This window comes from Panicum virgatum, chromosome 3K (assembly GCF_016808335.1).
Source record: "Panicum virgatum strain AP13 chromosome 3K, P.virgatum_v5, whole genome shotgun sequence".
Taxonomy (NCBI): domain Eukaryota; kingdom Viridiplantae; phylum Streptophyta; class Magnoliopsida; order Poales; family Poaceae; genus Panicum; species Panicum virgatum.
The window spans coordinates 5,070,274-5,085,491 of record NC_053138.1 but is presented as its reverse complement, the minus strand read 5'-3'; the positions used below and the strand labels follow the sequence as shown (position 1 = coordinate 5,085,491).

Genomic DNA, 15,218 nt, shown 5'->3' with positions numbered 1-15,218 from the left:
CAATTAATGTATCAATTTAATCTAAAGTCTAAACATCTTCGATAAACCACCATACAGGTATTTGCAATCCAGTTCCTGCAAGAGTACGCAACCGCCACCAAACATACAACTTCCATGTCCAAATACAAATTCCGCTAATAATTAAAAGAGTTTTGCCCTCCAACGAGATGCGACTTGCTCACTTGCTTTTGCTTCTTTCTACCACACTATTCATCAGTAACCACCATAACCTGCACACGATTTTGGGTCCTTCTGTCACGGCTATCATGCATGAACTTCAGGACCTTGCTTGCGACAGGACAGGACTACCTCCAGTCTTACACATCGTCTTCACTCCTCACTACTCTTCCTGATATGCTGGACTGTACCGCCGCTCACAGCAGTCTCGTCCATGGAACCACTAGTCTTCATCCTTTTAGTGCCATCTGTGCCAATGTCAGCGTCGTCTCCCTTACGCTTCAGAGGCTGCTGGCTTTCGTTGTTGTCATCAACCTCCTTGGAGCTCTTCATCTCTTCCACAGCGTCTTCTTCGACTAACCCGTCCACCACTTGTGCCGCACTCGTCTTGTTCATGATCGTATCAGCATCTTTTCCTTCCTCAGCGTCTCCTTTGTGCTTCTTAGGCTGCTGATCCCCCTCCTTGATTTCAGCCAGGGTTTTGACAGAACCGTCAGCGTTGACATCTGAGTTGCCGATTTGGCACTCCATCTTCTTATCCTCAGCACTAGCTTGCTCGTCCTCGTTCAAGCTGATATCGTCCTCTTCCTTTGCCAACCCACCATCGTTTTCCTCCGAGTCACTACTATCACCACATTCGTTAGCGTCATCACCGCCTTCTTCAACAGCCTTCTGTTGCAAAGACTCGATCAAAGCCATCATCTCTCGGTTGATCTGAGGAAAAAAATATCATCAAACATGTTAGAAACTTGCCAGCTCTAGTACGCTTGGACAAACTTATATTTCAATTAGTTGCACCTGTGGATTCACTAGGAAGTCACAGATGTCAGTTGGGCAGGAAGGACACTTCTTCACAATCTTCTGAGCCCTTAGAGTCCGACCGCCACGGCTTCTTTCTCTCATAGAGGACTGTGAATCATATGCCCCAAGCAAACAAGTCTTGCAAAAGTTGTGGGCACAGGGAGTAGTGAGTGGTTCTTTAATCACTTCCTGGCAGATTGAACAGGCGAACTCTGCAGGACAAGTGAACAGAAAACAGTTTTCTCAATACCACAAATTAAAGGCATGTACTAGATAAACAGAACAGAAGAAAAGATAACCTTTCAGCAGTCTTTCAGCCACAGACATCTGAGTACGCCTTGCTCTTCTCCGGACCTGCTTGTCAGACTCAGGAACCCCAGTGAGAACAGGCTTCCTGCTCATTGGAGGAGGAACCATCCATTTCCAACCTTCTTTCTCCTATGACAGTAAATATATAACCCATCAAAACAAGGTTCAGTAATCATGAAAGCAGAAGAAACAGATGTGCATACATCATAGTCCCATGAAGGACGTCCTTTTCTCTCTGTTATATCAGTTGCATCTTGTAGCTCTGCGATCTTGGGTAATGGTCTTGGACGGTCACCACGATCATCACTGGAAATCATAGCAATGTGTCAGGTAATACGGTGGAATGGTGCCATTTTTCTCTAAAATAAAATCGTGTATGTATTTTATCAAACCTGGTCCAAGGAGCTGGTTCGTTTTCACAGCGTACAAAAAGATATCTGCAGACTTTGAACTTACCCTATGGCAAAAGGAAGAAGCGCGAATTTAATAACTTCTCCATAAACTTGTTTAGATTTTCAGCTGATAAGCAACTTCAGAATGCAAAAGTACGGGAAGTTCTTCTGGAATTAGTATACAGGAGCATAAAATTACCTGAATACCAATCTTCCTCCAGCATTTCTCAATTCTATAAATTCCATCATACCTCACACCAGAATCAGGAGCATAAGAAGAACGCTTCTCTTTGTGGGACCTATTAATAAGAGAATGTAGAAAGACAAAGTTTGTGTATAAGAGAATATTACTAGATAATCAGATGTACATCAAATGATCTTAATATGGGAACAATTTATGATACTGATAAAAGCATATCCGTCCCCATGTCAAGAAACAGCAATAATGATATGTAAATAAATACAGAAGCAGTATACCTTAAAATGTAATTTACTCGGTGGAAAACGTTGCAGTTTCAGATATAAATTAAGCATGGGGAAAAAAAATAAAAAGCATACCGCACAACCCGGACTGGGTAACCCTTCATGCAACTGATAAGCAAAGCCGCATTCATCTTCTCAAACTTTTGATCAAAGGATTGTTCCTTGTTTGTTCTCTTGTTCCCGCTTAGATCTCTCCCACCACTGCATTAATATATTTCATTTTAGAGACATTTCATAAGGTGAGGTATTGTTGATAGGTAAGGAAAACAAATATAAGTGTAACAAGTGATCAAATTATCATACCTTCCAGTATAAAGGAACCACTCGCCGTGGTCTTCATCGTCTTCGTAGCCTCCTGACAGTGCTACTGACTGAGCACCATGCGTGGACTGGCCAGCAATACCAGCAATGTGAGGAAAATGAGCACCCCATTGCCTGCATTCAAGTCGGTCTGCCCATGTTTCCCCAACTCGAACACCAATGTTCCTTTTGGGATCATTTTCTGCAAGAATGGGGCCAAAGTGATCTGGTGCAATTGTCACAAAGATCTGGCCACTTGAAGCATTTGCTTTTCCAGCCCGCTTAGCCCTCTCAGTTCTATATGCCTTATCAGGCCTGTCATCGTTCATTATATATTGATATTGAACTGCTGAGCCATCAGAACTAGCTTTCTTCGAAATTTTTGCCATGCGAATAGCTTCAACTAAAGCGGAATTAATTCGTGGTTGCTGTGCCATTTTTGACGGTATCTGTGCACGACACTTGCCACACGTCTTCTTTCCACTATGTATCCACTTCTGGAAGCATTTCAAGCAGAAGTTGTGGCCACATGGTGTCTGTAGAAGAAACAATTACATACTGGTTAGAAGTGGAACAAAAATAAATGTTTAATGGATGAACATAAAAAATTGTAACAGGGATATTATAGCTACCAAAAGTAAAATATACAAAGTAAGAATATACAACTAGATGAAGACAAAGAGTCAAATAAATACCAAAGGACAAAAAGAATGGCAACAATTTTAGAACATCCCTTAAAAAAACAATTTAGAACACACATCAAATTAGCAGAACAGAACCAAATAAATCTCCTGCATAACTAATAAGTTTACATGTTACAAGCAGAAAACGCTAATTGAGTAGATATATAGGCTGGATATCCATATTTTGGATAGCTATTTGTTTGACAACATTTGTCTGCCAACTTTCATATCAACGATAGAACAAGATGGACATAGCCAGAATATGAAAAATGCATGGTCACATGGAAATATGAAAATAAGGTATAGGGAGGGCGAGCTAACCTGTTAAAGCTTAGCATTGATTGATCATCTACACTTAAATACGGGAAGTATCTAGCAACTGAATTTTATTAAGCTCGATCATCCAACTCACAGCAAATAAACAATTCAAAAATGTTTATACTTGCTCACAGTAGTGAACAGAGCAAAATAGGCAAGCCTATAAGGCCAAATTGAGCAATATGTCGCCAAACTGCCAGATCACACTGCATAAGAAGCAGATTTATTAGAATGATGCCCCCCCCCCCAACCCCCTCATTGCTCAATTTGACTATTCATAGAGACGTGAGACTTCATGTGCAATAGAAACTGCTGTTTTCATCATTAACAAATTACATGTGCTACAGAAGGTAAGCAACGACGACAAATTAAAGTAACACTTATTCTCTGATGTAAATAGGAAATCTAAAATATTATATATATTGGAGGGAGAACAAGACTCGCCCAAGCCAGTATATAAAGATGCATTGTATGAGAAAATGAAATGGAGATATATAAATGTGTGGCACTTCATTGAAGAGAGAGTAAAACCACTGGTGGCATTGTGGCAGTATCTCAGCTGGCTTCTAGGCAAGGAATATAACACAACATCCAATCAAGCAACGTGGACCAATACAATATGCAAGCTGATATATAGTGAAATCAGAGCAACAGATGACCAAACCAATGATGCTCTATTCGTATAGACTTCATCTGTGCAATAGAAACGCCTGCGCTCATTAACGAACTACATGCATCAGAGAAGGTAAACAGTTCATCAACACAAAAAGTAGCTTCTTATTTTGTTTTAAATACAAATTCTCTAGAGCATGTGGGAGGGAAAACAAGATTGACCCTCAGCAGCCAACATATAAAAGATGCATGGTGTGGCTTCTAGGGCAAGGAATTATACAAGCACAGCATCCAATCAAGCAATACTACAATGCAAGCTGAGAGTAAAATCACAGCGACAGCTACAGAAGCACTGCACAGGTAGTTCACGGTTTGCCCCCGAAGGCCCAAACCAACACTACCAGAAAAACCGAAATTTCATGACGGTGATGTATTTTCATGGGAGGCATTAAGGAACTGTCATGACATTTTTTTATTTTTGTGAAGATACATTAAAACTCGCCACGAAAATGTATTTTCGTTAAGGTGATCCATACACCACCACGAAAATTTACTATTTTCGTGATGTTATCATGTAAAGCCTCATAAAAATAAGTTTGAGCGCCAAAACCTTTCGTTCATGCGTGAGATTTTCCGTCGAGGACACACTGTGTATACATGCTGGCCTTGGACGGGTTGGGTTAGTCCTGGCACGAAATTAAACAGGTTGACCCGTACACACCAGATTAAAGCTGCTATGGGTGTCCGATCCGCAAGACGAATCAAGTGATGGCGGCGCGGGCCCCTCCCCACTGTGAGGATGGCGGCGGCCACCAGGTTGCCCCCGGGTTGGCGTTCATGTGTTTTAATTTCTCCCAACCCCAGCGCTAGCTAGCTAGCACCACGAGTTCGCCGCATGAACACTACCCTCGTCTCTGTCAGTCTGTTGCGACGATGGTAAAAATTCCATCCGATCCGAGCGCAACTCACTGATACGATGGATCCAAACGGTGGAATCAGAGAGGAGGGGATCCAACTATTGATGAGGAAGGAGGCTGACGGCCGACGCGCCGGGTTCAAATTAAATCGCGGAACTCGCCTAGACCAAACTGTCTAAAGACTCTAAACCAGCAAAACAACACGGTTTGGTTCGAGTTCTGTAAGAAAAACCGCTGAAAACCGCGACTGATCAGGGATGCAATGCATACAGATTCACAGAACGAGCATGAAATGAAGTTGATGACCGCGAAGGTAGAACTTAAGCAGAGAGCGAGAGATATTATATAGCACAAAACGTAGGAGAAACAGACAATCGATCAGCAAGACGTTCCGGTGATAGAGAAGAGGAGCGTGTGCCCTCATCCGCGGATGGAGAAGCCGCAAACGGATCGGACTGGAAGAAGAAGATCGAAGAACACACCAGAATCGAGAATGGTAGCGCAGGGAGGGAGCTAGGGAGAGCGCTACTCACAGTCACGGGGCGATCGGGGAGCTTCATGCAGAAGGAGCAGCTGAAACTCCTGCCGACTATGTCGAGGACATCGTCCCCCGCGCCGTCGCCGTCGTCCTCGTCCGCGTCCTCGGTTGCAGCAGATCCGGCGAGGAGCTCCTGGCGGCGGCGCGCCTTCTCTTGGTCGGAGAGAGTGGCGTCGGCCTCGATGGCGCGGATGGCGGCGACGAGCTCGCCTCCCGCCGCGGGGGCGGCGGCAGGGGCCGCGGCGCCGGAGCAGTCGGGGCAGCTCCATGTCGCGGCGTCCGAGAGCGCGGGGGGCTCGGAGAGGCAGGGGGAGTGCCACGGCGTCGCGCAGGTGGAGCATCGGAGCAGATCGACCTCGGGCGGGGCGGCGGCGCGGCAGACCATGCAGACGCCATCTCCGTCGCAGGGGAGGTCGGGCATGGCGGCTGCGGCGGGTGGGGAATCGGGGGGTTCGGTGTGTGCTAGGGTTCCGCGAGGGCGCCCGCGGGGGGAATGCGAGGGGAGCGTGAGAGGTGACGAAAGCGGGAGGAGGAAAACGAGGGTTTGGCTTGCTTCAAAATTTTCAGTTTGCCGCTGCCGGAAGCCCGGAACGCGCACCCGCCCCCTCTCCCTCCTGCGCGCATGGTTTTAAATAGCGGGCTAAGAGGTTTAGTGTTTGAACTAAAAAAATAGTTAATAACGGGCTAAATGAAGCTATAGCGGGCTATAGCGGCTAAATTACACATGAGTTCAAATAGCAGTACCATGCCTCAAATAACTATAGCGGGCTATAGCGAAAGCTATAGTGGGAGATTTAAAACCTTGCCTGCGCGGTCGGCGCTCCTTTAGTTTGCGTGCAAAATTGTCTGTCGACACTAATGCTAAACCAGGAAAAAAAAGATCGAAGCACAAGATAAATTATTTCAAAAAACAAACCAACTGCTCAAGATCGATATAGGAAATCTTTAAAAAATATAAAAGCATAGGAAATCTTAAAATGTGAACCTTAATAGTGGCACTACTGCTCATTAACGGCGGCAATTCTTTTTTTTCCTTGTTTCTCAACCTCATCCATCGACAACAATTGTTGGGGACTTGATGATGAGGCCTCGGTAGTATACTAGAGGTGGGAGGAGAGAGGAGTGTTAAGTTTACTACAGCCTATGTGACATCGACGTCGAGCATTATTGGTACTAAATAAAACGTAACTCCAAAGAGGGTTAGAGATGTAGTCGAGGCCAATAAATAAAGGGAAATGAACGAAGCAGCTAGCCGGAGGAAGAACCGAAATAGAAGCATGGTGGATATGGATTTCGTTGGCATTATGGCATTATATGTAGACTTCATTGTATCTTATTACTTGTATCTTTTTAGACGGTTTATCACATTATTGCATCTAAAATATAGATAATATGAGTCATAATATTTTATATTCCTTTATTTGATGTACTACCTTGTAATTGTTTTGAGACGAATGATGGCGTATTATTGTATTTTAATTTTTTGACACAGTATCGAACCTCATTTCTGTTAAGCATCAACGTAAATACCACACAGTTTTGTTACAAAAAAACCCAGACCGGTGGAGAAAAGGTGGTAAGAGATTTATCATCTTTTTTATCGGAAAAAACAATAAAACAAAAAAAATGTGGAAGCATATAAGTTTATTACTATATGTAAGGATATTTTGGGTTTCGACCATAACTTATATTTTCTTGCCATCTACCGCACATAAATGATATACCATCTTCAAAAGGTAGGCATATCAAATAACAAATGAATGGCCTAAATATAAGTATGAGGGTTCAATTATTAAAATGCATGCACAACATATATTTGGAGGAATTTCCAGGTTCCCTGATAGTTCGTTTCTTAGTTCAATACTCGCTGCAGTTTTTTTTCTAGAAGATAAAGTCTTTGTCGCAAAAAGTTATAGCCTCAGTGAGCAGGCAGGACCGGTTGCAATTGTAGAGTATAAAGGACAGTACCTAGTTGTACGAAAATTTCTAGTTCCTAGTTTTTTTTTGCAATTGTTACTGTCGATTTTGCATCGCTAACGCAAATTTATTGCATCTCTAACAGTGCTTAGCATTGCTATAAGCCAATAACTGTATAATTATCCTTTTCCATTTATGGCATCTATACATCATGCTGTTTAGCTTTCTCAAACTAAAGTTCATGTTTTATTAAATGCTTCAAGATATGCACCCTCGATTACATTTTCCATTTTCTTCGAACTAAGAGGTTCAGTACTGTCAATTTTGAGGGCCTCTATTTTCTATACATCTGTTGGATCGATGCGGTACAGAAATCCTACTGCAGTTCTTATATTCATGGATAAATAGAGAGTCTGTTTAAGGCCATGAACGTAAATGTTCAACAACTAAAATTCGAAGTGCAGTTCCTAAACAGTCAATGATCATGCCATTTCATCATCTGAACCTTAACAACTAGCTACACGCTCTCCTTAAGGAAAATAATATTGACCGGTGCTCAACTCAAATTGGCCTTCTTATTTTCACTACACATGGGTAAGTTCAATTAGTTCCTACTTTGGGTCTGATTCCTCTGATTAGAAATATAAGATCACTTGAATTTGCGTCACAACCAAAACGCCCTGATTCCGCAAAAACTGTTGTCCTTCAGTCCTTTCCAAGGTTTGCACCAACTTATCAGGTCAGAATGTTAAATTTCATCTTTAGCCCTCCAAACTATTAATTGCGGTTGAGATGCATATAACTGGGGGCACGTTGAGAGTGGCTCCAACGCAAATTTTGTCTTTACCTTTTATTTCACAACTGAACTTGTGTCCTACATCAGCAGCCAGCAGATTACTAATAATATTCATGTCCATTCTGTCACCCAAAGGCATTCAGAGTTCACTGGGACAAACTTAAAACAATGGGTACAACATGATCTGTCTGCAATCACTGGAAACTATTTGACAGTTTCTGAATGATAGCTTTTATTTCTAAAACAAACAGAGGAACTTAGATGCCCTTCTCCAGCATCGCCCGAACCCGTGTTGGGAGACCATAGAGCCGGATGAACCCCTCCGCATCAGCTTGGTTGTAGATCTCCCCATTCTCAAACGACGAGATGTCCTCCCTGTAGAGGCTGTAGGGGCTCTTCCGGGATGCAACATTCACCGACCCCTTGTATAGCTTCAGGGTCACTGAACCAGTGGTCGTCGCGGTGATCTTCTCCATGAAGGCGTCAAAGGACTGCCGGAGAGGGTCAAACCAGCGGCCTGCATAGACCAGCTCAGCATACTTGAGGGCCACCATGTCCTTCCACTGCATGGTTTCCCTGTCCAGAGTCAGGGCCTCGAGCTCACGTACCGCGGCTGCCATGATGGTACCACCAGGGGTTTCGTACACACCACGAGACTTCATGCCTACAAGGCGGTTCTCTACCATGTCAATGCGCCCGATCCCATGCTTCCCACCAATTTCATTGAGCTCTGCAAGGAGGGATGCTGGCGAGAGCTCCCGTCCATTGATGGAAACAGGAACACCTGCAACGATGCCAATCTCCAGATACCTGCATGCACGGAGCTTAGCAATTAGTACATGCATCGGTATGCTAATGAAAACCTGTCTCTCAGAAAAGGGAAAAAAGATTGATGAAATACCTACAGGAAGATGGAAAATGGCAAAACCATGGCACAACTGGTTTAGTTTCTTTTGCACACCCACTAAACAAGGATCTACTTTTCATGTAGTATAATAAAAAGCCTTATCTCAGTACACGTATCTACAGTCTGGCATGATAAATAGATGAAACTATGCTGCATCTACTTGCAGAACCACTGTGAGCTTGTGACTAGGTTCCGAAAGCACAAAACCCAGGCAATGTAGTTGAGGCCCACCTTCACTTCTCTTATATAAAATGATTATTTCAGTTTCACATTGTAACATCAACATGAAGCTACCAAGTGAATGACATTGCAAATAGCACTTTGTCAAAACTTACGATTTCACATTGCTACATATTCCAAAATTCGTCATAGGTAAATTGTTAGTCATATTATCCAGATCCGAGACCAGCCCTACTTGGATGGTCATGTTCTCCAATTATATCATATTATCCAGATCCGAGACCAGCCCTACTTGGATGGTCATGTTCTCCAATTAGAGAGGACCAGGTGCTATAAAAGATGGTGCAATTGTCAAAATATCCTAAGCCGCTATATAAAAGATGGTGCAATTGTCAGTTGGGAATATGTAAACTTAGCTATATGCTGCAACAAAGGAGGTAAAGGACCTTAAAGGATACGGATGTACTTCAGAACCAGAGCAGTGAAAAGGTAAACGATTTTCCTCCCAAAAATAATATAAACAATTTATCACTCACTCGGGTTCCGAAGGTGCATTCTCTGGAGCAACAGACATCATATACATATCTTCCTTTGGCTCATTTGCTGGGTCCTCCAAGATGTCACCCTGCAACGTATTGAGAACAATTCATTTCATGTAACATCAAAGATAAGAATCGTAATTTTCAGTTGAAGGCAACAAGACAAAGATGCAGTATAGATGTTGTTATATTCTTCTATAAACTTGGTTAAAGTTGAATAAATTTGACTTAGAACAAAGCAAATGTGACAAGTAAAAAAACAGAGGGAGTATTGATTTAAAAGTTTGGATCATATATATCTTATAAAATTCTGGTGTACATGTACCAAGAAAAGGAAGAGTTGCAAAGTGCATTGAGAAAAAAAGAAATTATAAACAAGAAAATGGATAATACCTCATGGCTAAGGTGCAACAAGTTTCGATCTCGGCTGTATATTGATTTCTTTGAAACTGGAACTGGTACATTATGTTTCTTTGCATACTCAATTGCATCTTCACGCCCTGTGATGTCCCACTCCCTCCAAGGTGCCACCACTTTGAGTTCAGGATTTAAAGCATAAAATGTAAGCTCAAAGCGAACCTGCAGGAAAGGTAAGCATCAGAAGATGAAGATGACTCACCATATTAATATTCACGCTAACAGCATATCTACCTGATCATTGCCTTTCCCAGTGCATCCATGAGCAACTGCATCTGCACCAACTTCCTTGGCAACATCGACCATTGCCTATGATGGAAATATAATTGCTCAGTATAAGACTATTGGGCATAACACGATTTGTTTCTGAAGATTACAGCGAACACCCTAAAGATCCTCAAGGATATAGCAGTGCTCAATTTATAACTGCAAGTATATCGGTGATATTTAATTCATTCAATAACTTACAGATCAAATGTTATCTCACACAAAAGAAAGCAAAAACACTAACCAAAAACATAACCATACAAGGAAAAAAAATGGAGCGCATGTGAAATACAGTTGAACGCCATTGTTTAGAATATTGTTTAATGGCTTGAATAGCCCTAATCAGTGGTAGAACCAGGGCTACAGCAAGCCAATCTGCAGCCCTAACTGCTTCGGAGATTCCCAAAGATAGCAAGCCAGTAGGCATGCCAATTAAAACAAAGATGCACTTCACTGTACATCGATATGCCGCACAGTGTAGCACAGTGATGGAGATCTTGAATCAACAATGTCCAGTTGTCATTTGCTTTTTTTTATTTAAGCCCTTCTGTTTCTCAAGTGCCAAGACACCCTAATCTCGTGGAAAGGTTCCTATTTCACCTCTACTTCTACTGCATGATGCCCGTTAAAGATTGATGCTTAATTGGTTGGATTATTTCCAATGTCAGACATCAGCCACATACACACTAATGGACCAGTGGATGTGGATCAGCCAAAAGAAAAATAAGGTTCCCAAGCTTGTAACAGAGACTTTCATGGAGCAAATAGGAAATAAAAGACCATTCGAGTAAAAAACTTGCCAAGTCTATGTGTATCAAAAAATACAACATGTTCTACTGAAACAGATCTGAAGTTTTACAAAAGCGTTAGTGCCTACCAAGAGTTGCATCAAGTTTAGACCAGTGATTTCGATGTTGTAGTAGTAATTATGACTCAAATAATAATATCCCACATAAATATATGTCTATTTTTAACAATACACTACGTGCTGCGATGTTATAATTAAAGCTCAAGCATATAATAATTAACTTGTGAGAAGATTACAGTATACATTATTGGTGCTTGTACATAAACAAGATGTGATTATCATATAAATTTTACCTTAGCAATAACAGGCCTAGCCATTGAAGTACCAAGCAGATACTTTCTCTCATAAACTGCACCAGCTCGCAGGCAGGGGTATATATATTCACTAACAAATTCTTCTCTCAAGTCCTTTACAACAAGCTGGCATGCTCCACTAGCTTTTGCCTTTTTCTCCAATCCTTCTAATTCAATGGCACCCTAAGGAAGGTTGTATACGAGTTAATCAGAGAGAGAGAGAACAATAAATAAGTGGAGTGGGTTGAAAATCCAAAGTATGGCACAACCTCATTTACTTAATGACAGTTAAATAAAACATATCACTAAGAATAGAATCTAAAAAGAACATAAAAATAGACATTTCAAAGCAACAGGTGAAACAATAATTAATTTTTAACCCATGAACTTTGCAACCAGCAGTACTGTAAACTACTAATCGATACATCTGCATTCAAAATAGACTTTTGCCTTTGTTTTATTTACGAGATCTAATTGATTAAAAAAAAACACCATCATATTACTTTGAGATAGGAAACTATCCGGACAGAGGGAGTACTAACAACAAATAAACATGGGAGGGAAAGAAACAGAGATATGTTGGAATTAGATCGCAATTTCAAAAAGGACAGTGTAGCGAATTCATTATGTATGCTTGAGCACTAGTCAGGTTGTTATGTATAATTACATACCTGGCCAACATCAGCAGTGAAACAAACGACTTCACAACCATAGTTCTCCCTTCAATTAATAAACCAGAAAGGCATAGTAGGCACGATGATATCAATATTTATACTTTAAGATTGACAAAATGAGACAAAATGCATAATAAAACAAGGAGTATTTATACCTGAGCCATGGAACAATAACAGATGTATCCAAGCCACCGCTATATGCTAAAACAACTTTATTTAATTTGCCGCGCAATCCACTGTTGTTTTGATCACCACTACTAGCAGGGGTGACTGCACCCTGCTCTTTTCCAGTTGCCATTGCCCACCTGATACCTGCATATTTTAACAAATATAAAGGAGCTATCATCATAATAAAAGCAAATGGCTGCGGTGCTATTTATGTAGCTTTTAAAGAAAACGAAATAGACTAAGTCATCAAGTTTCCTATTCCAAGCAGTAAGAAGCTCATGAGTTGTACAGCTAAGTCCATGACTAACTCCAAGTCCACAGGTCCATATCTATGAAAACTTTTTCAATTGTACAATATAGTACCTTTTTACTGTAACATATCATTAACCACTGAATTGTGAAGAAACTGGATTGAACAATGATGCTTATGAATTAAGATCATTTTACCTAAGGTGGCTAATCCCACCATGAAATGGGAGTCCTAAAAGCAGTTGGACTGGAGCAGTGGAATATTCAACAAACTAAGATATGACTTGCACATGTCAGATATGTGATGATTGATCAAATTGAGAATATTTGATAGGAAATCTAGCACAGAAACAGATGGTGCCATTAGCATGTGCTACATTGCAGGTACAGGGAACGCTGATCCCCCATCCCAAGAAGGCTTGACATATAGCACGTACCTTGGCCATTGCGGGCCTTGTTGTGGCGCCGGCGAACCTGAACAGCAGCTCCGGTAGGGAGGGAATTCGACAGGACTCCACTCTAGCATCCACATGAAGGGTTAAACAGTCATGATTGCTGATTCCTTCTAACAAGCAAAAAAAAAAACAGAGGGGGAGGGAAGAGCACCGTTTACCTTCTGAACGAGGCAGGCCGCGCTGGAGTTTGGACGGACGCTAATCCCTGCAGGGCCAGCAAGATATTCGTTAGAGCAGCGAGCATCCGCGCCAATACAAAACAAAGCCTAGAAACGTCTAGCGCGGCGGGCGGACGGGGACGGACTTGTGGACTGCGGGTTCAGCTGAACCCTTTGGAACGAGAAGATTTGGGACTTAGGAGAACAGGCGGCTGCTACTGCGCTGATAACAAACAAATCAGCGCGGCGCACGGAATACAACGAGCCCGTGGCCAGCTCGACGGGATCGGAGCGCCCGCCGCATCCACTCCCGATTGGGGTTCGGTCGCTAACGAGGCGACGGCGACGACAAGCCGGGGATATGTTAGAGCAAACCGGAGAGGGCGGGATAGGATAAGAGCCGCGGCTTACCTATGACCCCGGAGGGCCCTCCCGCCAACGCCATTGCAGGGAAGGGGAGGGAAGGGAGGGAGGGGAGACGCTCGAGGACGCGGCGGGGTGGCGGTGGCGGCCGCGCGGGTAGCGGGACGGGGAGGGGGAGGAGGGGTTTACCCTTGTGCGGCCAACTTGCGATGGCCTGCGGGGGCTTTTGACTAGTGCGGGAGAGTGGTGGGGCGACCCGCTGAAGATGGGCCGGGCCGGGCCGGGCCGGGCCGGAAGAAAGCCGTCGTCTGTTGACCGATGACCGTGGTGGCCGTGTGGCCAATGGCGGCGCGGGTCACTCTTTGCCTCTAGCTCCGTTCAAAAAAAAAAAAGGCTCCATGTTTTTGTTTGGTGACAGTCAACAGTCACGGATGTGAAGTTTCAAAAAAAAAAAAAACAGTCACGGATGTATCTCGTATCGTAATTACTTTTTTAAAATCATAGCTGCTACCTCCAACATGTACTCCCTTCGTTTCAAATTATAGTTCGTTTGATTTTTTTGACTCTAAATTTGACTACTCATTTTATTCAAAAATTTAAGTAAAATATTATTTCTTTTGTTGTGTCTTGCTTTATCAATACAAGGACTTCAAAATAACTTAATTTGATTATGTTTGCATAAATTTTTTGAATAAGACGAGTGATCAAATTTTGGATCAAAAAAGTCAAACGAACTATAATTTGGAGCGGAGGTAGTATCTCATATAATCAAAAAAATAAAGGGCATAGTAGTTATACATATTAACAGTAATATCTTCTAATGTGAACAATGTCGTGCAAAATTTCAATAACGTTGTAGGTCCTTTCATAGCTTCTGCACGGGAAACACTTGCCATGAAGCCGCAAAAATCACTGTCCAAACTCTCAGACAAAAGGAACTCTCAAAAAAAAAACTCTCAGACAAAAGGAAAGGTCACTATCCAACAGCTTGGGCAGCACGCGCCTCCGTATCCCTTATCCATGATAAGCCTATTTCACGGATGCCCACATCAGCCGTCGCTTGACATCAAACTTTGGTTATAGGTCCTATTCATGCCACATCCTTCTGCATTGTTCACTCCATTTAATATAATTCATGAGGTCCTTTTCATTTTAAATCCCAAGGAGGAATGAAGTGGTTAAGTTCAAAAACGGGCTGTTCTAGCCTGTGATCGAAACTTGTTTCTAATTAATTTAGTTGCGAGGTTGTAGTACTTCCTCCGTCCACAAAAGAATCAATTCTCGCTTTTCGATAAGTCAATCATTTTAAACTTTAAAGTTATATAAAAATTAATACATTTTCAAAATAATATTATTTACTATAAATTTGATCAGACTTGAACTATTTTGACCGGTATGGATCCGTAATTGCATTTTTTTGGATGGAGAAAGTAGTATACTAGTATTATCCCACAAGGGAAATGGATAGAGAGAGAACTTATGGATAGGATGGAGAAG

The 15,218-nt window shown here is 42.2% G+C and overlaps 2 protein-coding genes across 2 annotated transcripts; both read right to left on the bottom strand.

The window, feature by feature from the left end:
* Window positions 1-110: 110 nt before the first annotated feature.
* Window positions 111-5,979, bottom strand: LOC120700884 (E3 ubiquitin-protein ligase ORTHRUS 2-like). The gene is made up of 9 exons (XM_039985086.1): window positions 5,526-5,979; window positions 2,466-2,998; window positions 2,238-2,363; window positions 1,879-1,978; window positions 1,680-1,744; window positions 1,491-1,593; window positions 1,278-1,416; window positions 976-1,190; window positions 111-891 (listed from the first exon to the last, which is right to left on the bottom strand). Exons 1-9 carry the CDS (start codon window positions 5,949-5,951, stop codon window positions 331-333), a joined length of 2,268 nt encoding a protein of 755 aa, XP_039841020.1. The 5' UTR covers window positions 5,952-5,979; the 3' UTR covers window positions 111-330.
* Window positions 5,980-8,267: 2,288 nt separating this feature from the next.
* LOC120697002 (argininosuccinate synthase, chloroplastic-like) lies at window positions 8,268-13,921 on the bottom strand. The gene is made up of 10 exons (XM_039980085.1): window positions 13,770-13,921; window positions 13,359-13,405; window positions 13,183-13,264; window positions 12,484-12,640; window positions 12,326-12,374; window positions 11,655-11,837; window positions 10,521-10,595; window positions 10,263-10,448; window positions 9,867-9,955; window positions 8,268-9,053 (listed from the first exon to the last, which is right to left on the bottom strand). The coding sequence occupies exons 1-10, from the start codon at window positions 13,801-13,803 to the stop codon at window positions 8,501-8,503; spliced, it is 1,455 nt and encodes a 484-aa protein (XP_039836019.1). The 5' UTR covers window positions 13,804-13,921; the 3' UTR covers window positions 8,268-8,500.
* Window positions 13,922-15,218: the final 1,297 nt, after the last annotated feature.

Excerpts from the sequence above, each read along its gene's own strand:
- LOC120697002 (XM_039980085.1), bottom strand. The coding sequence starts at position 13,803 with ATGGCGTTGGCGGGAGGGCCCTCCGGGGTCATAG. Across the intron at positions 13,265-13,358 it reads CGGCCTGCCTCGTTCAGAAG|AGTGGAGTCCTGTCGAATTC; the intron begins GTAAACGGTGCT and ends TGTGGATGCTAG. Across the intron at positions 12,641-13,182 it reads CAAGGCCCGCAATGGCCAAG|GTATCAGGTGGGCAATGGCA; the intron begins GTACGTGCTATA and ends TAAAATATGCAG.
- LOC120700884 (XM_039985086.1), bottom strand. The coding sequence starts at position 5,951 with ATGCCCGACCTCCCCTGCGACGGAGATGGCGTCTGCATGGTCTGCCGC. Across the intron at positions 1,745-1,878 it reads GGAGGAAGATTGGTATTCAG|GGTAAGTTCAAAGTCTGCAG; the intron begins GTAATTTTATGC and ends CTTTTGCCATAG. Across the intron at positions 1,191-1,277 it reads GGCTGAAAGACTGCTGAAAG|AGTTCGCCTGTTCAATCTGC; the intron begins GTTATCTTTTCT and ends CTTGTCCTGCAG.